This window comes from Pelodiscus sinensis, chromosome 1, assembly GCF_049634645.1.
Source record: "Pelodiscus sinensis isolate JC-2024 chromosome 1, ASM4963464v1, whole genome shotgun sequence".
NCBI lineage: Eukaryota > Metazoa > Chordata > Testudines > Trionychidae > Pelodiscus > Pelodiscus sinensis.
The window spans coordinates 105,545,771-105,568,867 of record NC_134711.1 but is presented as its reverse complement, the minus strand read 5'-3'; the positions used below and the strand labels follow the sequence as shown (position 1 = coordinate 105,568,867).

At 42.0% G+C, this 23,097-nt stretch overlaps 1 protein-coding gene across 8 annotated transcripts in view; it reads left to right on the top strand.

The window, feature by feature from the left end:
• The window catches only part of FGD4 (FYVE, RhoGEF and PH domain containing 4), a 183,259-nt gene that overhangs the window by 128,249 nt on the left and 31,913 nt on the right, over positions 1-23,097 (top strand). For all 8 annotated transcript variants that reach the window (XM_006114387.4, XM_075940356.1, XM_075940334.1 and 5 more), the window contains exons 3-6: positions 1,391-1,574; positions 4,685-5,177; positions 18,542-18,631; positions 21,406-21,551. In XM_006114387.4, coding sequence (XP_006114449.2) covers positions 1,391-1,574; positions 4,685-5,177; positions 18,542-18,631; positions 21,406-21,551 — 913 coding nt within the window. The remainder of the gene's footprint in view (positions 1-1,390; positions 1,575-4,684; positions 5,178-18,541; positions 18,632-21,405; positions 21,552-23,097) is intronic.

The following is a 23,097-nucleotide window of genomic DNA, read 5'->3' as shown; positions in this document are numbered from 1 at the left end:
ATGAACCATTCTTCCACTAAAGTGGCTGCTCTTTTGACTCCCAAGTAGTAGCTTATTTGTGCTGTGTGTGTAATTAAATTTTTTCCTTTTCCATTTCTTACATTCTTTCACCTCCCTACAACTAATCTTTGGGGACTTGTTTCATACGATTTTTGTTTCTCCCTCTGCCACTTTCCTTGCCATGCAGAAGCAGTTTTGCTGTTCTGAAATGATTGCAGGAAGCAGTGTCAGGCCACAGTGGAAGAGCTGCCACTCAGATGTGGTGAATGGTGGTTTCTGATAGAGGTGAGATTAGTTTGGAAACCACCAGCAGCTGCAACTCTGAATGGCAGTGCTGCTCATGCAGCTTGGCCTTTTGCCTTTTGGCTATGGCTGTATAACCCCTGACAGTTCAAGAAACCCTTCGCTATTATAGGGATGAGGAGTGAACGATTTCTGGACACAGTAAGCAAATATTTTGGTGGGAGAAGGGAGTGTAAACTTTTAGAGCTGGAGATGGTGGGGAGGAGTTCAGAAAGCTAGGATTTGAGGCAAATTATAGAAAGCGAAAAGGACCCCTGACTTGGGAACTCACTCACCCATCGGTCTGCCAGCGCCTGACTTTCCCATTCCCCAAACTTTCTGGATGTGCTGCAAAGCTTATCCTTCTTCTGGTGTTATGGAAAGGGAGTGATCAAAGCGAGAGACTTGCTGGATTTTTGTTCATATCCAAATGATTGTTTCTGTTTTACCTTGTATTGTGTATGTTGAACAATTGGTATGTATAAAAGGCTTATATAAAACTAAATTAGCTCATAAGAGAATACTGTCAGCCAGTGTAAAAGGGCTCAGGTCCAGTGAAAATACAGCTGCACCTGATCGCACCAATATAGTCTGAGCCAGATCTTAGCCCTGTTGCTCAAGGCAGTGTCTTTTGGTACCGGACAACAAGAACTGAAACTTTCCTGAAGCAAAGCCCCTGTAATACCCGAGTATGGAGGGTGTTTGGGTGTTGGAGAGGGGAGGAGGTGAGAGAATACACCAAAGTTTTGGTCAGTACTTTATTTAGCCTCCGCTGGGGAAAGGTAACTGGAATAATTCCTGTGCTCTTCATTGCAGCTAGTTCTTGCTTTGGGTAACAGCACTGGTTATGTGGATCAAAACTGCTTTCCTTTTGACTGCAGTAGATTCTATAAAGCAACTTTATAAGTTTGTTAAAGTAGCATGTTGACTAGCTTCTATATAGTAACTTTTTTACAGCATGCAGTAAATGCTGACATCTAATATAAATTGGTAAGAGAATTATTACATTTAGGGGAACTCAAGGAACCTTTTTTGGCATTCCTAGTGTCTTTTTGTCTGTCTTCAGTTTAGCAATGCAAAGCAATAGCTAATGTGTGTTTTCTTACAGTGCCTCCAAAGCCAGTACATCTGCAGAATTCCTTTTTATCCACTGCACACCAAACCCCTACGTGTAAAGCTTTACCTACTGCACGAACAAGAATGGAGGAAGTCACACCTACCTCTGCTTCTTGTGTCTCAAAAGAAAAACCCAGAAAAGTGTCCGATCTCATCAGTCGTTTTGAAGGAGGCAGGTAAGTCACTTGCTTTCTTTTAAAAATAGGGGGCTAAGGGAAGGGGTTTAAGGGCAACATCATTGTGCATGTTACCATAAATAAAATGGCAATAAACTTGTTATAATACCTGTCCCAAGAAGTTTCGCTGGTTCTGTATACATGCACAAGGTCAATTTCTCTACTCAAGATATATGTGAATATAAAGTGGAAAGAAAAACGGGATGGGGGTGGGGGAGCTGGAATTGCCATCAGAAGAGAGGTAAATTTTAAGTGAACACAATCTCAGACACCTTCATTTTAAAAGCAGATCTACAAAACAAAAACAAACCCGGGGTAGCTCTTTTGTTTAAAATTTCGCTAAATGATCATAGATATTGTACCGTGACCTTCCAGAAAGCTGTCAAACCTGAGACTGGGCCAATGCTGGAAGCAGCAAAAGGTGTAGCGGATATAGGTGGCATTGGCCTTTCCATATTTCAAGAACATCAGTATTGTGAAGGAACATTTCCTATATGAATATAGGACTACGGTACTTGTACATCGCCAGACCACTAATTTAAGGTCAATGTGCACACGTGCATCAAGGGGCAGAATTTGACATTAAGCTTAGGAAATGTACCCTAAAACAGCAGCAGTCCAGTACTGCAAGAGGAGACTTTATTGTCTAGAAAACCAAGACTATCACAGGGATGATGAACTTGATCTATGAAAGAAAAAGGAGCCTCTCGGATATTGGAGATCACCTCTTTCTGCTACACTACAATGACAGCTGCTAGTAGGAAAAAGGAAATGTAGAGTTGGAGGATTTACAAGAACTTTCAGTTTAGTTCTTCCTCCCCTGTCTCTGTTTTGTTTTGCTTTTAAGCATTCTCCCCCAAGTAGTATTCTCAACATTCTTTTAACAGGATGGTGTCTTTAGAAAATCTTCTCTTACTCTTGCATCAGCTTTAACAGTTATCTGGTGATTTATTATAGGCCTTGTTTAACAAGAGAGAGAAAATGCAGTGAAGCTGCAGGTTACAGTGTGGGTTAACTGACTCTGGTTACATCATGTGATGAATGTTCACCCAGCCTTCAAACGGAACTGTTTCATTTTTGGTTAAGTAGGGAAATAAAAGAAATCAGAGTGTAGCCTTTAAGACTTCCATCCCTCCCAGCTTCTTCCAAAGTTTTATCTTCTAGAGAGAAACGAGACCTTGTGCATCTCCTTGATGCAGAGTTGGGTGAGAGGGAGGGGGGAAAGCTAGGGAACCTGTTAACCACCCTCAAATATCAAGGTCTCCTGGCTGGTAATTACACAGGTAGCATGCTTTGGTAGCCATCACCTTCAGATGGGGAGGTATGTTAGTTCTGTCTTTTGGGGATGTCTGGATGGTTTTGAGAAGTCAGTACTACTTTTTGCAACCAAAGAGAACTATTAATATTATGCTAACGACCTATTATTCCCTATTTACAACATTTGTTCTTTTCTTTACAAACCCAGGGATTGTCGTACATGAAGAGATAATTGGTCTGTCTAGTATTCAGTCCCACACACTAGTCTGAACTGGACTCCTAGAGCTTTGCTAATTCTCTTTTGACAAAAAGCCTCCATAACATGCCTGCAAAATTCTGTGATATATTGTGGGCTGTGGAAAGAGATGTTTTTTCATAACCTCAGGTGGGAGGGTGGTACTGCTCTAAAGCAGGAAGAATAACTGCCTCGGCAAATGCTTTGTTTCTCTATACCCAAATTGTGCAGCTGTGAACTGTAATTTGTGATTGTGAATTATAGTATTAGGTTTTTGTTAGCGTGCACAACCACAAATTTAATAGAAGTGAGGAAGAGTTAAAGTTATTCTTAACTATATGCAGCAATGTTAAAAAAATGGCATGAAAGAAACAAAATGAACCTGCAGGAAGTTACTTATTTTTATGAGTGACAGTAACACAATACACAATTCACTGAGTTTTTAAAAGGGGATACTTTTCACAAAACAAATTACAGTGTGATTTAGATATGTTTATATGCTGCAGAAAACCAAAATCGAAGTGTATTCTTCAAGCCACCAATAAACCGGCTGAGTCCAGAATGTGGTTGTAATATTTATATTAAGGAGGAGTTATATGATAGTAAACCTGCTGTTTCTAACCCTTCTAAATGAATTGTGCGATGGAATTAGTGGTCTTCCCATGTTGCGAACAATGCAGTAGGAGGACTGTATCCTTTAGCACTTTTTATGCAAAATAGTTCTGGAATGATAGTTCATTAAAACATTTTTTGCTTAACAATGAATTGCAAGTAAAACAGTAACATACAAGTATTCCTTTTCATCCCAGTGATTTCACTCTAAAGTAGTCAAATTTGCTTTTATAGAGTGTCTTAATGTTAACAGTAGCCTAGAGTAGTAACCTTGAAAGAATAGCACAGAAAGATCAAATTCAGGGCACAGACTAGTGTTTGGGATTGACCTGGAGAACTGATGAGGCATGATGAAAAAGGCAGCCTTCTTTCCTCTTGATAGTGACAAGGATCTGAAAAGCTGACAATAAATAAGTTGACTTACCTGGGACTGGACTATCGAGCTAAACATATAGAACTATGATAGGAATATAAAGCTTCAATATATTCTGGCAAAGTAAGGAAAAGAGAAAAATTAAGAGTTGCACTCTTGAGTGTAGCCATGGGAACAGTGTGGTCTAGGGACAGAGCACTGCACTAGGATTTGAGAGAGATCTGGTTTCTGGTCCCAGCTCTGCTGCTAGCCTGCCGAATGAGCGAGTCACTCACTGCACTTCTGTCTCATTTGCTCTAGCAGTACAATAGAGATGATAATACTTGCTCTCCTTTGTGATATGCTTTGTGTTTTACTAGTGAGAGGAGTGTAATATAAGTTATTTTTTTTAACAAGCAGATAACGGACAGCATTTTAATTTCTAGAAAGATGTATACTGTTGTCTCTGTGACTTGTTGGATTAAGTATGACATTACACCTTGGAAGGCCAATGTTCGACACGTTCTCCAGAACTGGATGTTTCTAATATTAGCAAATTAAACAGATTTGAAGTTTAAAGTTGCTCAATACAAAAGCCCTCCTAAAATCAAACACTTTTCTAATGTTGCCCTTTTTTTTCTTCTTATCCTTTAGTCCCTCAAGTCCTAGTGATTTGAAGAAAGAATCCTCTGTTCTAAAGGCTGCTAAAGCTCAAGGAAGATTTGTGTCAGCATCACCTCAGCCAAAACTCCTCTCCCAACACCCACTACAAAAGCAGGGAAATAATACAGATCAAACTCAGGTTGTACAGAAACACACGGTCAATGGAGTAGTAGCACAAAGCCAGATGGAATGCAATGCCAATCAACTATCAGATCATAGCACCAATACAGCCACACAAGCTACAGATATTACAGTCAACAGTAACTTAGTAAATGGGGAAAGAGAAAGCACTACTACAGACTCATTGCATACTATAACTGTCTGCACAGAGCAAACTTTTGACAGCTGCAGGACTCCAAGCAGGGATACACTGCTCCCTTGTGAAAATGAAACTGTAGAAATTAATACTAATGTAGAAGAAAAGCCGAATGAGGAAAAGCAGAATGAGGAACTCAGTAAGGAGGATGAGCATGTAGAAGCAAAGGTAAAACTATATTCTGTATTTATTTTTTTGCTTATAACCATACCTGCTGTTTTTCCAGGTTTTTCATATGAAGATATTTTTTATAGAGCCATTCAAAAAGGAAAATTTTATTTTTCTAAATTTTAAAAAATTGTGTTCAGCTCTACAAATACAATAAAGAAAATAAAACAAAAAATCTTTCAACAGGAGATAGCCTTTAAATGTGGTAGTTATGAAAATGCTGAATGCTTTTAACCTGTAGAAATACACCCAGGATATGCACTGCACAATGATATTATGTCCGAGTGCACCAAAACTGGGACTCCTCAATGATCTTGAATATGGAAAATGTGGCATTCCTCCAAAACTGGACGGTGAAGGAGAAGAGAGAAGGTGTTTTTGGAAAAGACTAACTGACCTGAACTTGCATGTCTATTCATGTTTGTGCTATGAAAAAAGGTGGAGGAACAAATGGTTGAGTAGCAAAAAACACTGTTAACCCAGCAGTATCAGGACATCTGGAGACAGAATTGGCTTGAGAGCTTAGCCTGTGTATAATTGTCTGAACAAATCTAGCAAGACAATAGCAAGCCAGTCGGATGTCCCAGTTAAACAAAAGGAATAAAGGCATACATTTATCCCTTCCTAAAATCCCATTGAGGCCAATGGAATTAGACAGGGGATAGATCTGAGATTCCTTACTAGGGACTTCTTAAAAGGAAACAAGTAGGGGAAAGTGAATAGGCGTTGGAAAATGTAACTGCAAAAAAATCACATCCTGATGCAAAATGCAGATGACTTTGTAGTCCACGAGTCACTGTATTGTAACACAACCACAGCCATCTAAATCTGTGAAAAACAAAAGGAAAAAATTATGTAGCACTTTAAAGACTAACAAGATAGTTTATTAGGTGATGAGCTTTCCTGGGGTAGAACCACTTCTTCAGATCATATTCTGAAAGTGAATTGGCATGACCATATATAACAAAGGAATACAATGAAGAAAGTAAACCGATTATAATCGAACAAATCAGCTACTAGAATAGAAGGTGGGAGCAAGGGGCAAAGAAGAGACAAGGAAAGAGGAAATAGCTTATTGTAAGTCAATAAGTGGCTAATCTGGAGTTACTACGAATATCGAAAGGTGGGGAGGCTGTCTTTGTAATGTGTAAGGTAATTGGCATCTTTATTAAGGCCTACAGATCTGTGTGATTGCCACTTTGCTGCATAGCAGGGTCACTTGGAAATTCAGGGGGATGAAAAGGATAGAACCAAACTGTCGGTCTAGAAAGCATAGCCCCCTAACTTTTGCGATGAAAAGCAATCTCTGGCAACCTAGGGCCTGCCATATGCACTTGAACATTGCTAATTCTGTCTGTCTGTCTCTCTCTCATGCGTGCACCCACCCATCTGTGTCTGTCCTTCCCTACTTGTTCGTTTGCTATAGGATTATGTATTTTAGCAGTGGTGGATGGAGGCTCTCATGGGTTTGCAATCATGCTTTTTTTTCTCTTGAGTATTTTGTTCCCATGAGTTTTCTTGTGTACTTTGTGATGGGTTTTCACTGGACACTTGATTTTGTATAGGCGCTGATCCTGGGTGTGCAGATAGAGTGCATGGGAAAGGTAGGTCTCACATGTGAAGTGTTGAATACCGTAGCCAGTGAATGGGAGGTTATATTTCTTGCTGATACGAGCAATGTTAGGATCCCATCTGTGTGTAGGCCTGATAGGACTCCAAAGCACCTTTGCCCTGCCACACCTTCTATTATATTTATTTACTGCCTGTCCTCTGATGCCTTTCTTTTTATGGGCACGGCTAGGTTAATACAATACACTTCTCAGGCAGTGCAGAATGGGAATCCAAACTATGCAACAAGTGCTGGCAGTACTCACAGGAAAAGGCAGAAATGTGATGTTGTCAGAACATAAAATACAGGAAGGAACTGGGCAAATGCTTGGAGAAAATGCTAACGAGAGCAACCCCATCTGTGCCTGCCCTTGGCTTCCTGGAGAACCAACAGATGTTCTCTGTCCTAATCAGACCAAAAAGAAAAGATGTAATATTGGAGCCAAGTACAGCTAGATGCACTAGCTTTTTAATGGCAGTAGAATAAAGAAGCCACAGTGGTTAAAATCTAGAACCGCAATACCCTCTCTCAGCAGCATTCCACAGACAGTCTGTACGTTGAACCTTTCTAATCCCGCACTCTTGGAACCTGACTGGTGCTGAACCAGAGAATTTGCCAAACCATGGGAGGTCAATATTGTCTAGCACAGTGTTTCTCAACTTTTTTTAATAAAATACACCCTCCCCCCCCCAAAATACAGCCGGTCCCCAAGTTACGAACACGTCTACTTATGACCGTTTGCACTTACGACCAATGTCCCATTAAGCCTATTACAGCCAGTCCCTGACTTGCAACCACACTATCCACACTTACGAACAGCACAGTCGTATTAAAAAGCATGTATTCCCAACTTATGAACAAATCGAGTTACGACCAGGTGTTTGGTATGTAACCCATTCGTAAGTCGGGGACCGGCCGTAATAATAATTATAAGTAGCCCCAGTACCTACAGTTTTCCAGACACACACAATTTTTTCCTACCATTGTATAAACAACTTAATCGTAGCCGGGCGGGCGATGAAATTTTTGGGTTTAAAAAGTACAAAAATAATAAAGCGCTGTAAAACTTAAAACAAAAATTCAGTTTTCTCCAAATTTCAGTTGTGTTGACGTACCCTGACATACCCCCCAGACTCTTCTTGAGTATCTCTAAGGGTACTCGTATCACTGGTTGAGAAACACTGGTTTAGCAGCATTACCAACGCTTCCACTGCTTACTGGGCTCTTAGCTCAAGTTTACCCCTAAATATCTTCTAACAGTACAGAACCCTGAGCACCATGACTGGTAACGGTACATGCACTTTATGGGACCACAGGAAACTTGAGCACACCTATGATGAGTGAACAAATCTCTGGCTAACCAAAAGCATGCCAGACCACGGATGTTGCCGGACTAGAGAGGTTCAACCTGTATTACGTTAGAGATTACAGCAGTTTCTCTTCTATATATTCATTTGCAATTCGCACAAGACTATCATCCAGTCCTGCATACAGACTTGTTATCTTCTTCAAGAAGCAGAATTACTCTGTGAAAAAGCAGATGTAAAAGGAATTGCCCACACACACACATGCACTAATTTAGATATGTAGTTGCTGTTAATGTCCCAACTTGACAGCCAAAAAGTAGAGCAGGAGAGTGTGTGTGTGGCCTAATGATTAGTGATAGCAGTAGATATCAACGTAATTCTGTGGCTCTCTAGGGGAGCAGTGAAGAGGAGCCACAAGTGTTTGACGGTGCTTCAAAGTTGTGGCTTGGGCTAGGGTTGCCAACTATCTAATTGCACAAACCCAGAGGCTTGCCCAGCTCCCTGTCCTGCCCCTTCTGAGGCCCTGCCTGGCTTACTCCATCCCCCTCCCTCTGTGGCTTGTTCTCCCCACCCTCATTCACTTTCATCTGGCTGAAGCGCGGTTGAGGTGCAGGCTCCGGCCACGTGGGACTTATCTTCATGGGGCTCCTGGTCAGTGGCGCAGCAGGGCTATGGCCCCAAACTGCTCCTTGAAGTGATCGGGACATACCTGCAGCCCCTGTCGGGGAGGGGGGTGGGGAGGGCTCTTCATGTTGCCCTTCCCTTCAGCAGTCACCCTTGCAGTTTCCATTGTTGGCAATCCCCAGCCAATTGGAGCTTTGGAATCATCTCTGAGGGCAGGTACAGTGTGTGGAGACCCTCTGTCCCTCCCTCCAAGGGCCACAGGGATGTCCTTGTTGCTTCCAGGAGCAGCATAGGGAGCCAGGAAGCCTGCCTTAGCCCAGCTGCACCTCCGGAGATTAGTAGCCTAAAATCTCCTGGATTCGCTTCAGTAGCCTCCTCCAGGAGTTGGAGCCCAATTTCAGGAGACTCTTGTTGAAATCAGGAGGGTTGGTAAACTTAGCTGGAGCTCAGTCCCTGATGCCCATCCTCCTCCCTATGTTTCTAAGCCTTAATCACTATCTGTAGCAATGAACCTCCCAGCCCAATCCATTATGTCTACATGGCTGTTTTTAGCACAGTACCATGCACCCCGCCAGGTAGGGTTGCCAAACTTTCAGGATTGACCTGAGTCTCCTGGAATTGAGATGGATATTTAATTAAAGGTATAAAACCTCCAGCGCTGCGTTCAACCAAAACTGGATTCTCTGTGCTAGCCCCACTGTGTTCTTGGACGGGGGTGTTTGTTGCTGCGATATGTGTAAATATATCGAGAGAGGCTCACAGCGGTAGCAGATAAGCAAGGAGACTGAAGTAGAGACAGTTGTGTCTCGTCTAGACGATAGAATGATATTTACCAAGTGCTAGGCCTACATGTAACACACCTTGGGGCAAAGAAGGTGATTTAATCAAGTTAAACAGAAGAGGAAGGAAAGTAGATTACACAACAATAGTTATGTTACGTCTAGATATTCATGTTTCAATATTACCCGGAACAACCACAATGTGTAGTTTATTTTGAAGTGTTAGTAACTGAAAGTATGAGGCTAAGGAAGCTACAGAGACACTTGAGAAATTAACACCTGGAATTCATGAACATAAGTTGTGCTTTTTTCCTTCAGAAACTCGATTAAATTAAAAACGGACAAAAAAGTTGTATCTAATGAAGTAGCTTCTTAGAGGCATCTTATGTGGTCATGAGAATTGCAAAAGGCAAACAAGCACATCCGTTGGACAGGACCTGTCTCTTTCCAGTGGCAATAGACCTATAGAAGTACAATTGGGGCACAAGCAGGCATGACACTGAAAAAACAATTTAGTCAATTAACAGCATCCATCGATGGAGTGATGACTTTGCAGAAAATACCCAAGAACAGTTGATGGGGGGAAAAAAAGTTAATATTTTTGCTTTGTTTGCTCAACCACAGACATAATTAACCTAGTTCCACTTCTGTGTTTTCTGAAATTTATGAAAGCAAGTGCAATAGTTGAAGTACTTTTATTTTGCTAAGAAACCCCAACCTAAACAACCAGAAAGGAGCCACTCCTAATCCTCAGATTTGCAGAGGGTGAAGGTGGCTGTGCAGAGATGGGAAACTAAATGATTTTTCACCAAGCTTTGGCATTGAAGTTGAACCCTGAAATATGAGGCCTTCAACATTAGTGTAAAATAATATTGTAAAATCCTGGGCAGTGAATACATTATTTTAGTACAATGTGTTAAGATGTGTTCTGACTGCACTTACTATCACAGTAAAGTCAGGATGGTTATCCTATGGGAAAGTGTTACAACGCATCTTTAAATTGCTTGATGAAACAAGGATTTTTCTCTTGGGTAAACAGTTTGTAAAGGGCGCGTCTTCATCGAATTTAGCATACAGGATGAACGTACGTGGCAAATACAATGCACAGAACCTAGCATTTCAAATTAGAAATGCCAATATGCTAGATACGAAAGAGAAAAATCAAAGGATTGATTTTAAAAAAACCTTTGGCTTTGTAGATGCTGATTAGAAAAGTGAGTTTCAGAGATATTCCCAGACTTAGAGATATCAGACTTATTTTTTTAGAGTGATCAGAATTCTATTAAGAGAAAATATTAACTAATTTTTCTGGATTGTGGTCCCATTTTGGTGAATACTTGCTTGGAGTGGAAAATGAATCTCCAAATACCAATTGGATTTGAAATCTGATCACAGTAATGGTTAACTCCATTCCAACCTTAGGTGTTTCAGACACAAAAATCTTAGACTTGTCAGGTAATCACATTCCGAAGACCAAGTTTTCAAATCCAACAAACCAGGAATTTTGGCTTTCTGTTAATGACTTCTCTGTATTCTCCTTTGATCAAGCAATGAAAATGCCTCTTCCACTTGCTCTGGAGTTGAGTTTTAAGCAGTGATTTTTGTGAAAACTAACTATATATATTGTTTAAACTTGGAAACTAGCAAACATTGATTCAACATTGCATGGCTATGCATTTTGAAAGCAGCTCATTCTTTTCACTCAAATCATATGGGGACTGAACATGCCAAAAATCCATACAATCAAATTATAGTTTTAAAACCCCGGTTAGATCTATGTATATAATTAAGCTATCAATATTTAAAGTCACAGAACTGTTCATTCTTGTGTCCTTGAATCTAGTATCAAATACAAAAATTAGGTTCTGAGAAATCACCAAGTTTTAAGATGGCAGTACTAAAAGGTAGAGAACCACTGTGTAAATGTCTACTTGTAGTCTTTGCACAGCAACTTTGCTGCTTTGAAATATATTCTTAAAATTCAAGAAAAAGTGATGAGCGAAACATCCTTGCTTTCTGAATAGATTTATCTAAAAAAGAAAGAAAGATTTGAGTGCATCCAGGATGGATCAGGAAAGTAACGTGAAGCCATAATTCGTTATTGAGAGCTAATTCTGAGAACATCTTGCCTGTTCCTTTTCTCAATTCTGTAGCAGATAGATCTGACTAAGGCATTATGGAATTACAGGTTGTAAAGGGGTCCAAACAAAATGATGACTAGACTTGGCAAAGAGTTGTTCTGTTAAAGCTCAACAGGTTCCATAAAGGATTATTTTAGCAGCAATAAGCTCTTTACAGGATGTAAGGGGGTGGGGGGAAATATCAAGAACTGCAAATAACACATGACAACAGATCTTTAAAGAGAAGATCTTAAGACAATTGACAGTCTTGCTACATCAGTGCCTTCTGTAAATGGACTTTTTTTCCCTAAAATATGAAGGCTGAACAATACAAGAATGCCAGAACTGGATGAGAGAACACTTTGGGAGAAGTGTCCCATTAGAAGTAACTGAAGACACCCCTCCCCCTCCCCCCCAAAAAAGTCTGACACATTTTGAATGTAATGGAAAATCAGACTCTGGACTACTGTGTTCCAGCGAGATTAAAATCAACTGTGTATTTTCAGTAAGCAAAGCATTTGTTTGACTTGTGGTTTTAGTGGCATAGCTGGAGGCTACAATATTGAAAATACCGAAGTATCAATCCCAGAGGTCATGAAGGCTGCAGATGTGATGTGCTTTTTTGATGTGTGAAGAGGGAGGGGGAGTTTCTTCTAAGACTGACTTTCTGCCAGAAAAGGTCCTGCCTTTTGCCACACTTGTGGGAGAGAGAATGTAGATCTTCTTTATCTGTGTCTCCTTGGTTCTGCAGATTTGTCTTCCCCAAAAAGGCAGAGTGCAAAAACTGCTGCATTTTCCTGAGGAAAAATACTCAGAATGTCATCCCTGAATTGTGCATGGGGGTGTGGGAGTGACGATAGTGTCTTAGCTAGTGCTGTCACATCTTCAAGAGTAATAACGTATTTATACCCTTTCTTGAAGGTGGGTAGATGTGCAAAAAATTAATACGGTAATATTTGGCAACTTGAGGAGAAGCTGAAGAGTAAATGAGGTGTGTGTGTGTGTGTGTGTGTGTGTGTGTGTGTGTGTGTGTGTGTGTGTGTGTGTGTGTGTGTGTGTAAATAACCTTGGGTACTGTTATATCGGACCTCTTCTTCCCCCTCCCCCCTTGAAGGGAGGCCTGGGCAGAGGGTCTGGGGAGGGTTATGATACAATGGTTCCTGTAAGAAATGTAATTGTGGGGTGGGGCGCTAAAGGCAGGGTGCTGGGCATGGGCGGAGGCTCAGAGCAGAAGGCTGGAGGCATGGGTGGAAGCTCAGGGAAAGGAGGCTGAGGGTGTGGAGGGTGCAGGACTCAGGGCAGGGAATGTGGGAGAGGGGTGTAGAGGCTTATGGCAGGGATCTAAGGGTGTGAGGGGTGCAGTCAGGGAAGCTGGCTAGGTGAGTGTGTATGGGAAGAGTCAGGGCAAGGGATTTTGTGTGTGCAGGGGATGAGGGTTGGTTTACCTTATATGGCTGGTGGACAGGTCCCTATTCTGCTGTCCCTGCCAAGGGAGCTGGGGGCTGGCATTGTGGGGACACTGCTGCAGGCAAATGCCAGTGGTGGTTTGAGAACTCCCCTGGCCTGCCGCTCCATTCCCTGGCTTCTTCCCGGGATTGCTGGCAGCCAAGCATACTGGGGACTGCACGTATGCTACCCAGCATCCAGCGAGAAAGGGGTCAGCAGGACAGGCACGGACACACTAGGAGCCCGTCTGGGAGTGCATGTGCCTCCTTCAGCGTACCCCCATCTGGCCTCCTTTAACTAGCCTGCTCCACCTGGCTGCCTGCCGCTTACTGTGCTGCATGGGGTTGCCAGTGCCAGCCTGGAATGGCACCCCTCAACCTACAACAGAGCATCCCAGCTGTCTGACCGGAGTGGGGCACCGCCTGACATCATTGTCAACTCTCATGATTGGCATCACAAGACTCCTAGTACGTGGTATGTGTCTTAAAGCCAGAGGTTCTGGGATGAAGAGATTTCCTGAGAACATCAGCCTTCATTTAAATTAAGTTTCTAGCCCGCTTGGTTGCCGAGAAAAGCTTGAAAATGTGGATGGAGCTAGTGCAACTTACGCGCTCAAACAAAAGTCAATTAAAAATATTTCAACTGTATTGTATTTTTAAATGTTATTGCTGTTAGGACACTCATGATTTTTGAACATTTGAATTTAGCAATAGTGATAACAAATAAAATAAATTATACATACTCTGTATTTTTCTCCCTACCCTTCAGATGTCACTTGTATTAGATTGTAAATTCTTAGAGGGAAGGACAATGGACTAAAGGAAAAAAATCATAGTCAATATCCCCATGCCGTCTGGCAGATTGCTTTGTTGGTAAAGTATTGATATTAGTTTACTTGGATCTATAAATTTCAGTAGAAACTGCCTCAACTTGGGATGCATTCATACAAAAAAGGTTATTTAAATTCATCGGATGTTTAAATCTATTGCAAGATTACGAAAAAGTCTATATACTGCTTATACTTTAATCCTGGAAGTGCACTATTTAAATCTCTGCAGGCTTTTTCACATCATATCTTTAATGTCTGAGTTCAGGCAATAATTCAAATGCAAATTGTTTTTTTTTCTTTTTGTACAATGAGTCTAAAGGGGAGGAACATTCATATATGTCTGTAGTAAGTGTGTGCCCAAACTATATAGAATACATATTTTAGTCTTCATCTGTAAACTAATGAAAAATGTACAATTGTGTCTGATGCATGGATTTTGCCAGTTGTGTTGGATGAAACAGGAAAGGTGTTCTGGTCTGGGTGTGGCTAAATATTTTGAGAAAGTGAGCTGTTAAGACTGAACTCAAAAGTTAGCTAGTCTAATTTACTGATGGGATAGATACCTCCATAGCAGCAGAGATGAGTGTCCATCTACTATAGCAGTGGTTCCCATCCTTTTTGTGGCCAATAGCACACTGGTATTTTCAGAAGAGTGGCGAACGCCAAAAATTTTTCAAGGCTTATGTTGTATTTGTACATTAAATAATACGAAAAACAACATTCAATATTACATAACACAATTCTGCATCAATAAAAAGGGGGATGTCCAAATGTTGAGCAAAAAAGCACTCTCCCCGAAAAAAAATCATGGCACCTTTAAATCTCACACTTCCCATCCCCACCATGTCCCACTATCTGCTGCCATGTCTCCTCCCCTTGCTCTATCAGCTCCTTTGGTGCCTGCTGCCCCCCAATCTCTCACCCTCCTCTGCTGTCCTGAATCTTGCCCTTCTCATTGCCCTCAGCCCTCCTGAGACCTGCCCCCCTCCACCAGCCCTTCTCTCCCCCCTGTGTCCACTCCTCCAGTAGCCCCACTCTGATCATGTGAGCTACCCCTCTTCATCCCCTCTCCTAACACCTCCCTCTACAAACCTGCCCTGCCTCTCTCCTCTGATGCTGGTCCCTCCCCTGGAGGTGTCTGCCCTTCTGCTTCACCCCTAGAATCTCCTGGCACCTGTGCCTTCCCTTACCCCTGCACCATCCTGGTGCCTCCCCCTTCCCTCACTGCCCCTGCCCCCTTTGCCCTCTGTTTCCCTAATACCCACCACCTCACCAACCTCTGCCTTCATTCCCCTCATGCTCCTGTGCTGTCATATGTTATTTGCTCCATTCCCACCTTCCTCATGCCCACCCCTTCTTTCAAGCCTTCTCCCAGCACCTCACCATCCCCCCTTTAGCCTCCAATGCCCTTACTCTCTCCTCTCCCAGCATCACCCTGTCCCCCTCCCACTGACACCTCCCCTCCTGCCATTTTTCTCATTGTCTCCACTTGGCTCCCTGGAATTTGTCTCTCCTCCACGCTGTCCCTTGGTGCCTTCCCCTTTCTTCTCTTGACCTGTCCCCTCCCCTCAGCACAAGCCCGTTCCTCTCCCCCGCCTTCCCCTTATTTTTCCTGCACCCCCACCTTCTGCCTTCCAGTTTTAGTCTGTGATCGGGCCTGGCCCCAGGTGCCTCCGTGACCCCAGACCACGTGCCGGGACTGGAGCTGGGCCATGCTGTTTTAAAATTTAAAGCCCCAGGCTGCGACCTCATGGCACGCTGGGTGTCTTCCCTCTCAGTTGTTGCACGGGCATTTGAACATGCCATGCATGTGCTCCCTCGGATGTCTTGCGAACCTGGCACCTTCCCCTCTCAGCTGTTGCCAGGCGGGGTGCACGAGATGATTGGAGGGAGTGCGTGCCACCGTGCAACAGCTGAGAGGGGAGACGCTGGTTTGCAAGACATCCGAGGAAGCCACGCCGCACATGTGCTTCCTTGGATGTCTTGCAAACGAGCATCTCCCCCCTCAGCTGTTGCGCGGCAGCATGCGCGCCCTCCGATAGTCTCGCACAACCCACTTTGGAGACCACTGTTTTAAAACACCGGAGTGGGCACACAAATACCCTGGTGGGCACCATGACGCCTGTGGGCACTGCACTGGGGACCCTTGTACTATAGGGTCCAGAGAAGAGAATGTGCGATGCAAGAGGGAGGCGAAGGTGGTTCAGAGGAACACGAGAGGTAGGAGAAGACTAAAAGAGATGGGGAAAATGAAACCGTTCAGGAGGAGACTAATGAGGATACAGAGGAAGAAAAGTGAAATATAAAGGGGAAAAGGAGGGAAAATATAGAGGCAGGAGACATAGGTGGGTGAGATAGGGAAGGAAATGAGTCAGGAGAGAAACCAAGGGTGATGATCCAGCAGAAAATCAGAGAGGATAGAATGGTAGTTTCTCCTGTTAAGAAACAGCTGAGTAGCCCTGAAATGTTTTCACCCTTTTGGTTGTAGGAAGCTTCCCCTTAAATGAGTAAAAAGCACATGGCAAACTTTTTAAAAATACATTTTAAAAAGCTTTATTTTTAAGTCAGTCTTAAAAATAAAAATGTTTGAGTATCCTAACTCATGATGGTTTTAATGTTTTGTATTGACAATATCACTGTTACTTTTTTTTTAACAAGTCTGTTCTTTTAGCTGCTTGCCTTTATTTATGTTCTGTAATACATGCAAATATACAAATAATGTAGACTTAAATAGTACCTTGGAACTATGTAGTGAAATGGTTCATCACACATGCTTGGGGAAATGGTTGGGATTTTTTTTCCAAATAATTTTTGCAGTAAAAACAAGCATCTTCATAGCCTCTAAAGTCCAAATGTGAGTCTTTATTTGTAATTTACCCTCCTAAACTATAGCATCCTGTAGTTGTTTTGGGCTCTGCAGTGCTTCTGAGAGTGTGGAAACAGTAAGAGTGCTATTTTATAGGTGTCAGTGATATAACTGTCCTTATCTGGGAAAGCAGATTTAATGGAGATTATTGTCAGAACACCTACTTAAGTCTGTAGGGAAAAGTTTTGGCATGGAACAATATGATTTCTGGCAGTCCTGAAGCTTAGGATAGAAATATGTTACAACTGTTAACAGATACTGACATTTATAAGGCTGGTAATTAGATATGTGAATCACCTTAGAGAATGATGCTTACTGGTTATGCTTAACCTGGCCCGGCCTACTCGGAGTAGTTTGCAAATCTGGTGGCCCCAGCCTGGTCAGAGCAGCCCCCCCTTCACTGCCGTCCACCCCTGTTTAAGTGGTTAACCAATTAAACTTAACATTTAACCAATTAACTGATGAAACAGGATTTTACATCCCTAATGATAATAGCATTAAAGCTTGCGTGAGTGCTACCAAAACTGAGCCACTAACAGGCTATCTAATAACAGCAATTGTACTTCAGTGTTTCTCAGACATTTGCAAAGATGTCTGTAGTGTGTGTGTGTCTGTCTGTCGGTCTTAGTCATGCAAATGTGTTTTGGAAAATTGATAGCACAAATTACTTACTCAAACCCTCCTCTTTATAAAAGATTTACTCTTCCGGATAGGTAGTAGAAACAATAGTATAGATGAAATACTGGCTCCATAGAGGTATTTTCTTGAGTACGATCGGTTTTCACTCCTTGTGAATAATGTGAACAGCCACAGAACCACACATCTGACAAAGTGGGTCTTTGCCCATGGAAAGTTAGGCTCCAATAAATCTGTTAGTCAGTAAGGTGCCACAGGACTACTTCTTGTTACTTGTGAATATTGGAACTGTATAGCTTTTTTCCCATGGAACATTCTTCTGTTGGAGAATGTCATTGCATTAAATTCCAAATGTTGTGGGGAAATGCTGTGTCCTCCCTCAAGGTGCAATGTTCAGTTTCAAGCTTTTTGTAATAGAGCATTTCAATTTTTTTCTTTTAGAATGACTCCATAACAGTCGTTTTCTGCTTTTTTAAAAGGTCACATTTTTAAAAAGTTGGAACAAAATGTTTCTATTGATCTGAAATATTTATTGGATTTTCCTGAACAAATTTTAACAAATTTGTTCCATTTCACAATGGCGGATGAAGGATTCGGAATGTTGGAATTTCCCAGAAAACAGAAAATGCATTTCCTAACAGCTCTAGTAAATACTTAGCTCTGGCTAGCCTGTTTGTCTACATAAAATGTTTGTATGATAATTTTGAACAACAAATAGTCAGGCAATGAACAGTCAGTTTAAACTATATTGAAAGCAGGAAAAAAGGGTTGAATTCATCTGTTCAAAAAACAAGTTAATTCATCCAGCTCTGGAATATTAATAGTAATTATCAAGACACTAGTTGAATAAGTGGATAGAAACCTGGGAGTAGGGAACAGTGAGCGGTCTGGCAAATACCTAGTAATACAAAACCATCTGCACAAACAGGAAAACTCTTGCATGTTTTTTGTTTGTTCTGCACTGCTTCTGATTTTATCCCACTCTTGATTTTTACTTCCTTTGGGAATTTTACTTCCTTTGGGAATTTGTCACTTTGGATTAGTTTGTGTTTGCCTAAAAGAGTTACTAATTAAATGTTGAATATGAACTGAATTACCCTGAACTATTCTGAGAAAATATTGTGTGTATGTGGTTTGTTTTTCCTCAGGAGACAGATGAACAGAAACGTCACAAAATTGCTGATGAGCTTTTGCATACAGAAAGAGCCTACGTCAACCGACTTGACCTCTTAGACAAGGTGAATTTTGTTTTAAGTAGTGCTTACACTGCAGTACGTGTGAGCTTTATCTGTTTGTAAAAACTATATAAAGATACTGTGGGTTTTGTCTTCTGCTAATCCTCTCAATTTAAGCAATCATTTGTAACAGCCACTTCTTTTTCTGTTTTTAAAGCATAATGTTTGCAAAACATACCAGTTCCTGACAGACAGAGAAACTGAATTATTATGTTTATGTAAAACACAGCATGAACAGTAGAAGTGCACACTTTCATACCAATGGGACAGTCTCCAAGAAACCTCTGTACTCCATTCATTTCTTGGTTTTTGCTGAAATTGCCGGCAAGGGTGCTAATGTATAGTTGTATGCATTTGATGTAATCACCTGTGCTCTTAGCCACTGAATAGTCTGCCTGGTAGAAATTTGGTGTCTACTTACTTTAGCCAGCTTTCAAATAGTGACCTAAAAGAGAAACATCCCATCTTAAATCTTCTCTGCTCTATTCTTCTGTCACAGTGTCTGCTTAATCTATATGTATGTTTTTAGAAAGGTGAGTCTGTGAGGTGAGTCTTTTCAAGAATGGTAAGTGTGAGGACCACTAATTTTGGTATGCAGCTTCCTCTTCTCCCAACTTATAGCAAAGTCAGGGTTTGGTTGTGCCAGGAAAACAGGAAGTGCTGGGAATGGGACGGTTTTCCATAACATGGAAAGGGAGGGGTTGTTCTGAGGGGTTCTATATTCACAGTGGCCACTGGGGGTAGCAAGCCTGCAGGGGAGAGCTGTACTGCAGAGTATCCACTTGGGGCAGCCATACTACCAAGAGAGTGGCCAGCAGTGCTTGGGCTCATCACCAGACCTTGTAAGCAGGGCCCCTCTGCCTGGGAGATAGACCTGTTTGGTGCCCTGCCACCACAGGAGGGAACAGGGGAACGGAGGGAGCCCCCAGCGGCAGTGGTCTGCTCGGGAGAGCAGCCACCCCCACTCCCTGCACTGAGTCCCTTTTCTCTGAACCCTGACTCCTTCCCCATGCCATCAGCTCCCTCCCCTGAAGTACTTGGGCAATACTGAGTAAATCTTCTAATTCCTATTAAAGCAAATGAGAGTTCCTCGTATCCTGTGATGGAAGAATTGAGCACTTGCACTTTTTACAGCTTGAAATTATATTTGTCATTTCTTATATGTCATACTGTATTCAGTTCAGTTCTGTAATTTCTTTTTGAGCCTACTTACCCTCTCATAGGTATATCCACCATACCTAGATAGCTCTGATCATGCATTGCTTTGTCAACTGACATTGTTCTTCATCTTCATTGCATGTTGATGTTTCCCTGGTTTAGTGCATGGGCTTGTAAGTCAAGATCAGGTCCAGGTGGTAGCTGTCAGACTGCTTAGGCATATCAGTTTTGTTTCTCATTAATATGAGGGAAATGATTACATTGCTATCTTACATGAACATGTTTGAAAATAGACCCTTCTTGCAAATAATAGCATATATTTAGGGATATTAAACCTCAGTAAAATAATCACATTTAATTTTAGTCTTTTTTGACTGACATTGTAGAAGTATTTTCACTATCTCAATTTTAGATGCATTTCTGCATGCTGGTTTTTTCAAGTATTAGGCAAACGTTTACTGATAATACTTAAAACGAATAGCATCACAAAAGAAAAAGAGAATAGTGGAGGCTGAGTTTTATTTCCTTAAATTTGGTTAAAGTAATCAATATGTATGTAATGATTACCACCATTAATTGATAATACTTCTAAAATCCCAAGCAAAGGAGATAAGTATTGGTTTGTACAAGATTGACTTAGTGGCAAAGCTAGGATTAGATTGAGCTCCTGGCTGCTAATCTTTTTCCTCTAACCATTACACTAAGTGTCCGAGAACTTCTACGAGGAAGTGTTTCTCATATACTGTACTGACAAACAAGTAGTGTGTTAAGAAATTCTGCTGTATAGACATCTGTTTGAAGAGTAGTATGGCAAAACAAAAAATGTTTAGTGATTTCTTGAACTATATAGGGGACAATTTTTTTTTTTTCGGAAAATGGAGGCAATAACCAGCGAGACAGCCGTTTTAGACTTGAATCTGACCAATAGGGAGTGATTGGTATCAAATCTGAAGATAGAAGCCAATTTGGGTGAAAGTGATCATGATAACATTTCATTTAACTAGTTAATTTTTAACTGGGATTTTACATCCCTAATCACTTGCATCCATTATGTCCTGCATGTGTTTTACCCCACAGGGCTTCACTGGGGAGGGAGTGACACTGAGGCTACATCTACACCACACCTCAAGCACATTTTTGCACAAGTAAATTTATAGTAAATCAAAAGAACAGATTTTGTACTGTAGGTATTCTTCTTTCTACGAGGAATAACTGTTTTTTGCGCAAAAAGAGCCAGTTTGGAGGGGGGAAAAAAAAACCACAAGTGCTCTGGTGGCTATTCTGTGAATAGCAATCAGAGCTTTCTTTTAAGAAAGAGTCCATGCCGTCTGGATGCTCTCTTGCTCAAAAGTGCACTTTTGTAGTGTGGACACGCTCCTGCACAAGAAGTTTTTGCAGAAGATCTCTTCTGATAAAAGCTTCTTGCACAAGAAGCCTGCAATGTAGACATAGCCTGAGATCTGAAAGAGGTGAGGGGAAGAAGAGTAACACCTATTCTAAGCTATTTCAGTAATTTAGGGGTGCTTCCACAGTTCAGCTACAATAGTAACCACCTTAAAATGCAAAGACAACAGAAATGCGTATAGGGCTGTTAACTTGTATGTCCTTCTCTGTTGCAGGTATTCTATGGCAGACTATTGGAGGAAGCTAATAGGGGTTCATTTCCAGCTGAGGTGGTCAATAAAATCTTTTCTAATATTTCATCCATCAACGCCTTCCATAGTAAATTCTTGCTGCCAGAGCTTGAGAAAAGAATGCAAGAATGGTAAGAGTTGCTTTGAAAGATAGTAAGCCTGTTAGTAATAGGTCTGAGCTAGTGTAGAAATTATGATTGAGATAGAGGACACTTTGCTGTTCAAAAGCTCCAATAAAATTAGCTGCTGGGAATAAGTGTCTGCTGCTCTACTATTTACTAGGGTCTATTTAGTAGTGGAATTAAGCATGTCCTGACCTTAACACATATGTTGTCTCAGTGAAGTAAGTGGACTTACTCACATTTTTCTTTGCTTTCTACTCGATATTAAAGCAGAATTCCGTATATTACAGGTTGAACCTCTCTCAACCGAGACTCTAGTCCAGCAACATCCATGTTCCAGCAGGACCACGGATGTTGCCATACCAGAGCGTCCCAGTTGAGGGCCAGAGGCAGGAGCCACATGGGGGCCAGGAACCCAGACAGGCTGGCAGCAGGGGCCCAGAGCTGAGTACTGCCGAGGGAGTCCAGATGAGCCAGCAGCGGGAATGCCAGCAGGCTGGGTCTGCCATGGCAAGATTGGTAGCCCTGGCAGACACGGCAACAGTCTGCTACAGTAGGGCCAAGAGCCCTGGCAGGGGCCGGGAGCCCCAACAGCTGGGCTGGTGCTGCCGCAGCAGGGCTGAGAGAGTTGGAAGCCCCGTGGCTGAGCAATCATCTGTCGTGGCAGGACTGGGAGCCCCGGTGGCAGAACCACGGGCCTGCAGGGCTGCTACCACAGCAGCAGTCTGCCATGGTGGAAGTGGAAGCTCCAGAGGTGGGACTGTGGGCTGCCATGGTAGGGTAGTGGGGCTTATGGCAGGTGGGGAGCTGGCCGGGAGGCCAACCAAGAGCAGAGCCGGGCTGGGGGTCGGGTGGCAGGGGGCAGAAATAAACTCCCCTGGTCCAGCAAAATCTCTCATTTGGGACCACTCAGGTCCTGAGGGTGCCGGACCAGGGGGTCCAACCTGTATTACAAGTTTTAACTTGATAATTTAATAATACCTTGTTCTGGATTCTTTTTAGCATGGTGGTATTGTGGCATTTTTTTCAAGGGCAAGCTATGTTAAAAGAGCAAACCAGGGTAATGTGTGTTAAAATATTGTGAAATGGGCATTTTGTTCTCTGGATAAGCTTTTCCTTTTGCCTCTTTAGTACCACAGCACAGGCATACTTCTAGTTATTTGTAACAGTAGACCTACTTAAACACAGCAGTTGTCATCACAAACTCAGCCTATGTGTTCGACCTAATTCTTCAAAACACAGAACAAATTCTCTTCCTCATGAGCACAAAAGAAGTTTTTTCACCATCAGTACACTGGTCTGCTCCTATGTCATCTCAGTGTTTTCCTGAGTTGTTACTCTTTATCTTGCCATGCAAACACAGGTTTAATTTGGAAGTTCCCAAGGTTTTATTGAATATTGTCTCATCCAGAAACCCCATTACAATGTAGTCCAAATACCAACAATTGTGGGTGTTTTTAGAAGAATTAAGCAATTCTTGATCCATCCGACATCATAAAATTACCTGCTTGTCTCAGTCCAGATTACAGTTGTGAAAAGGTCTGTGCAAAGTGAT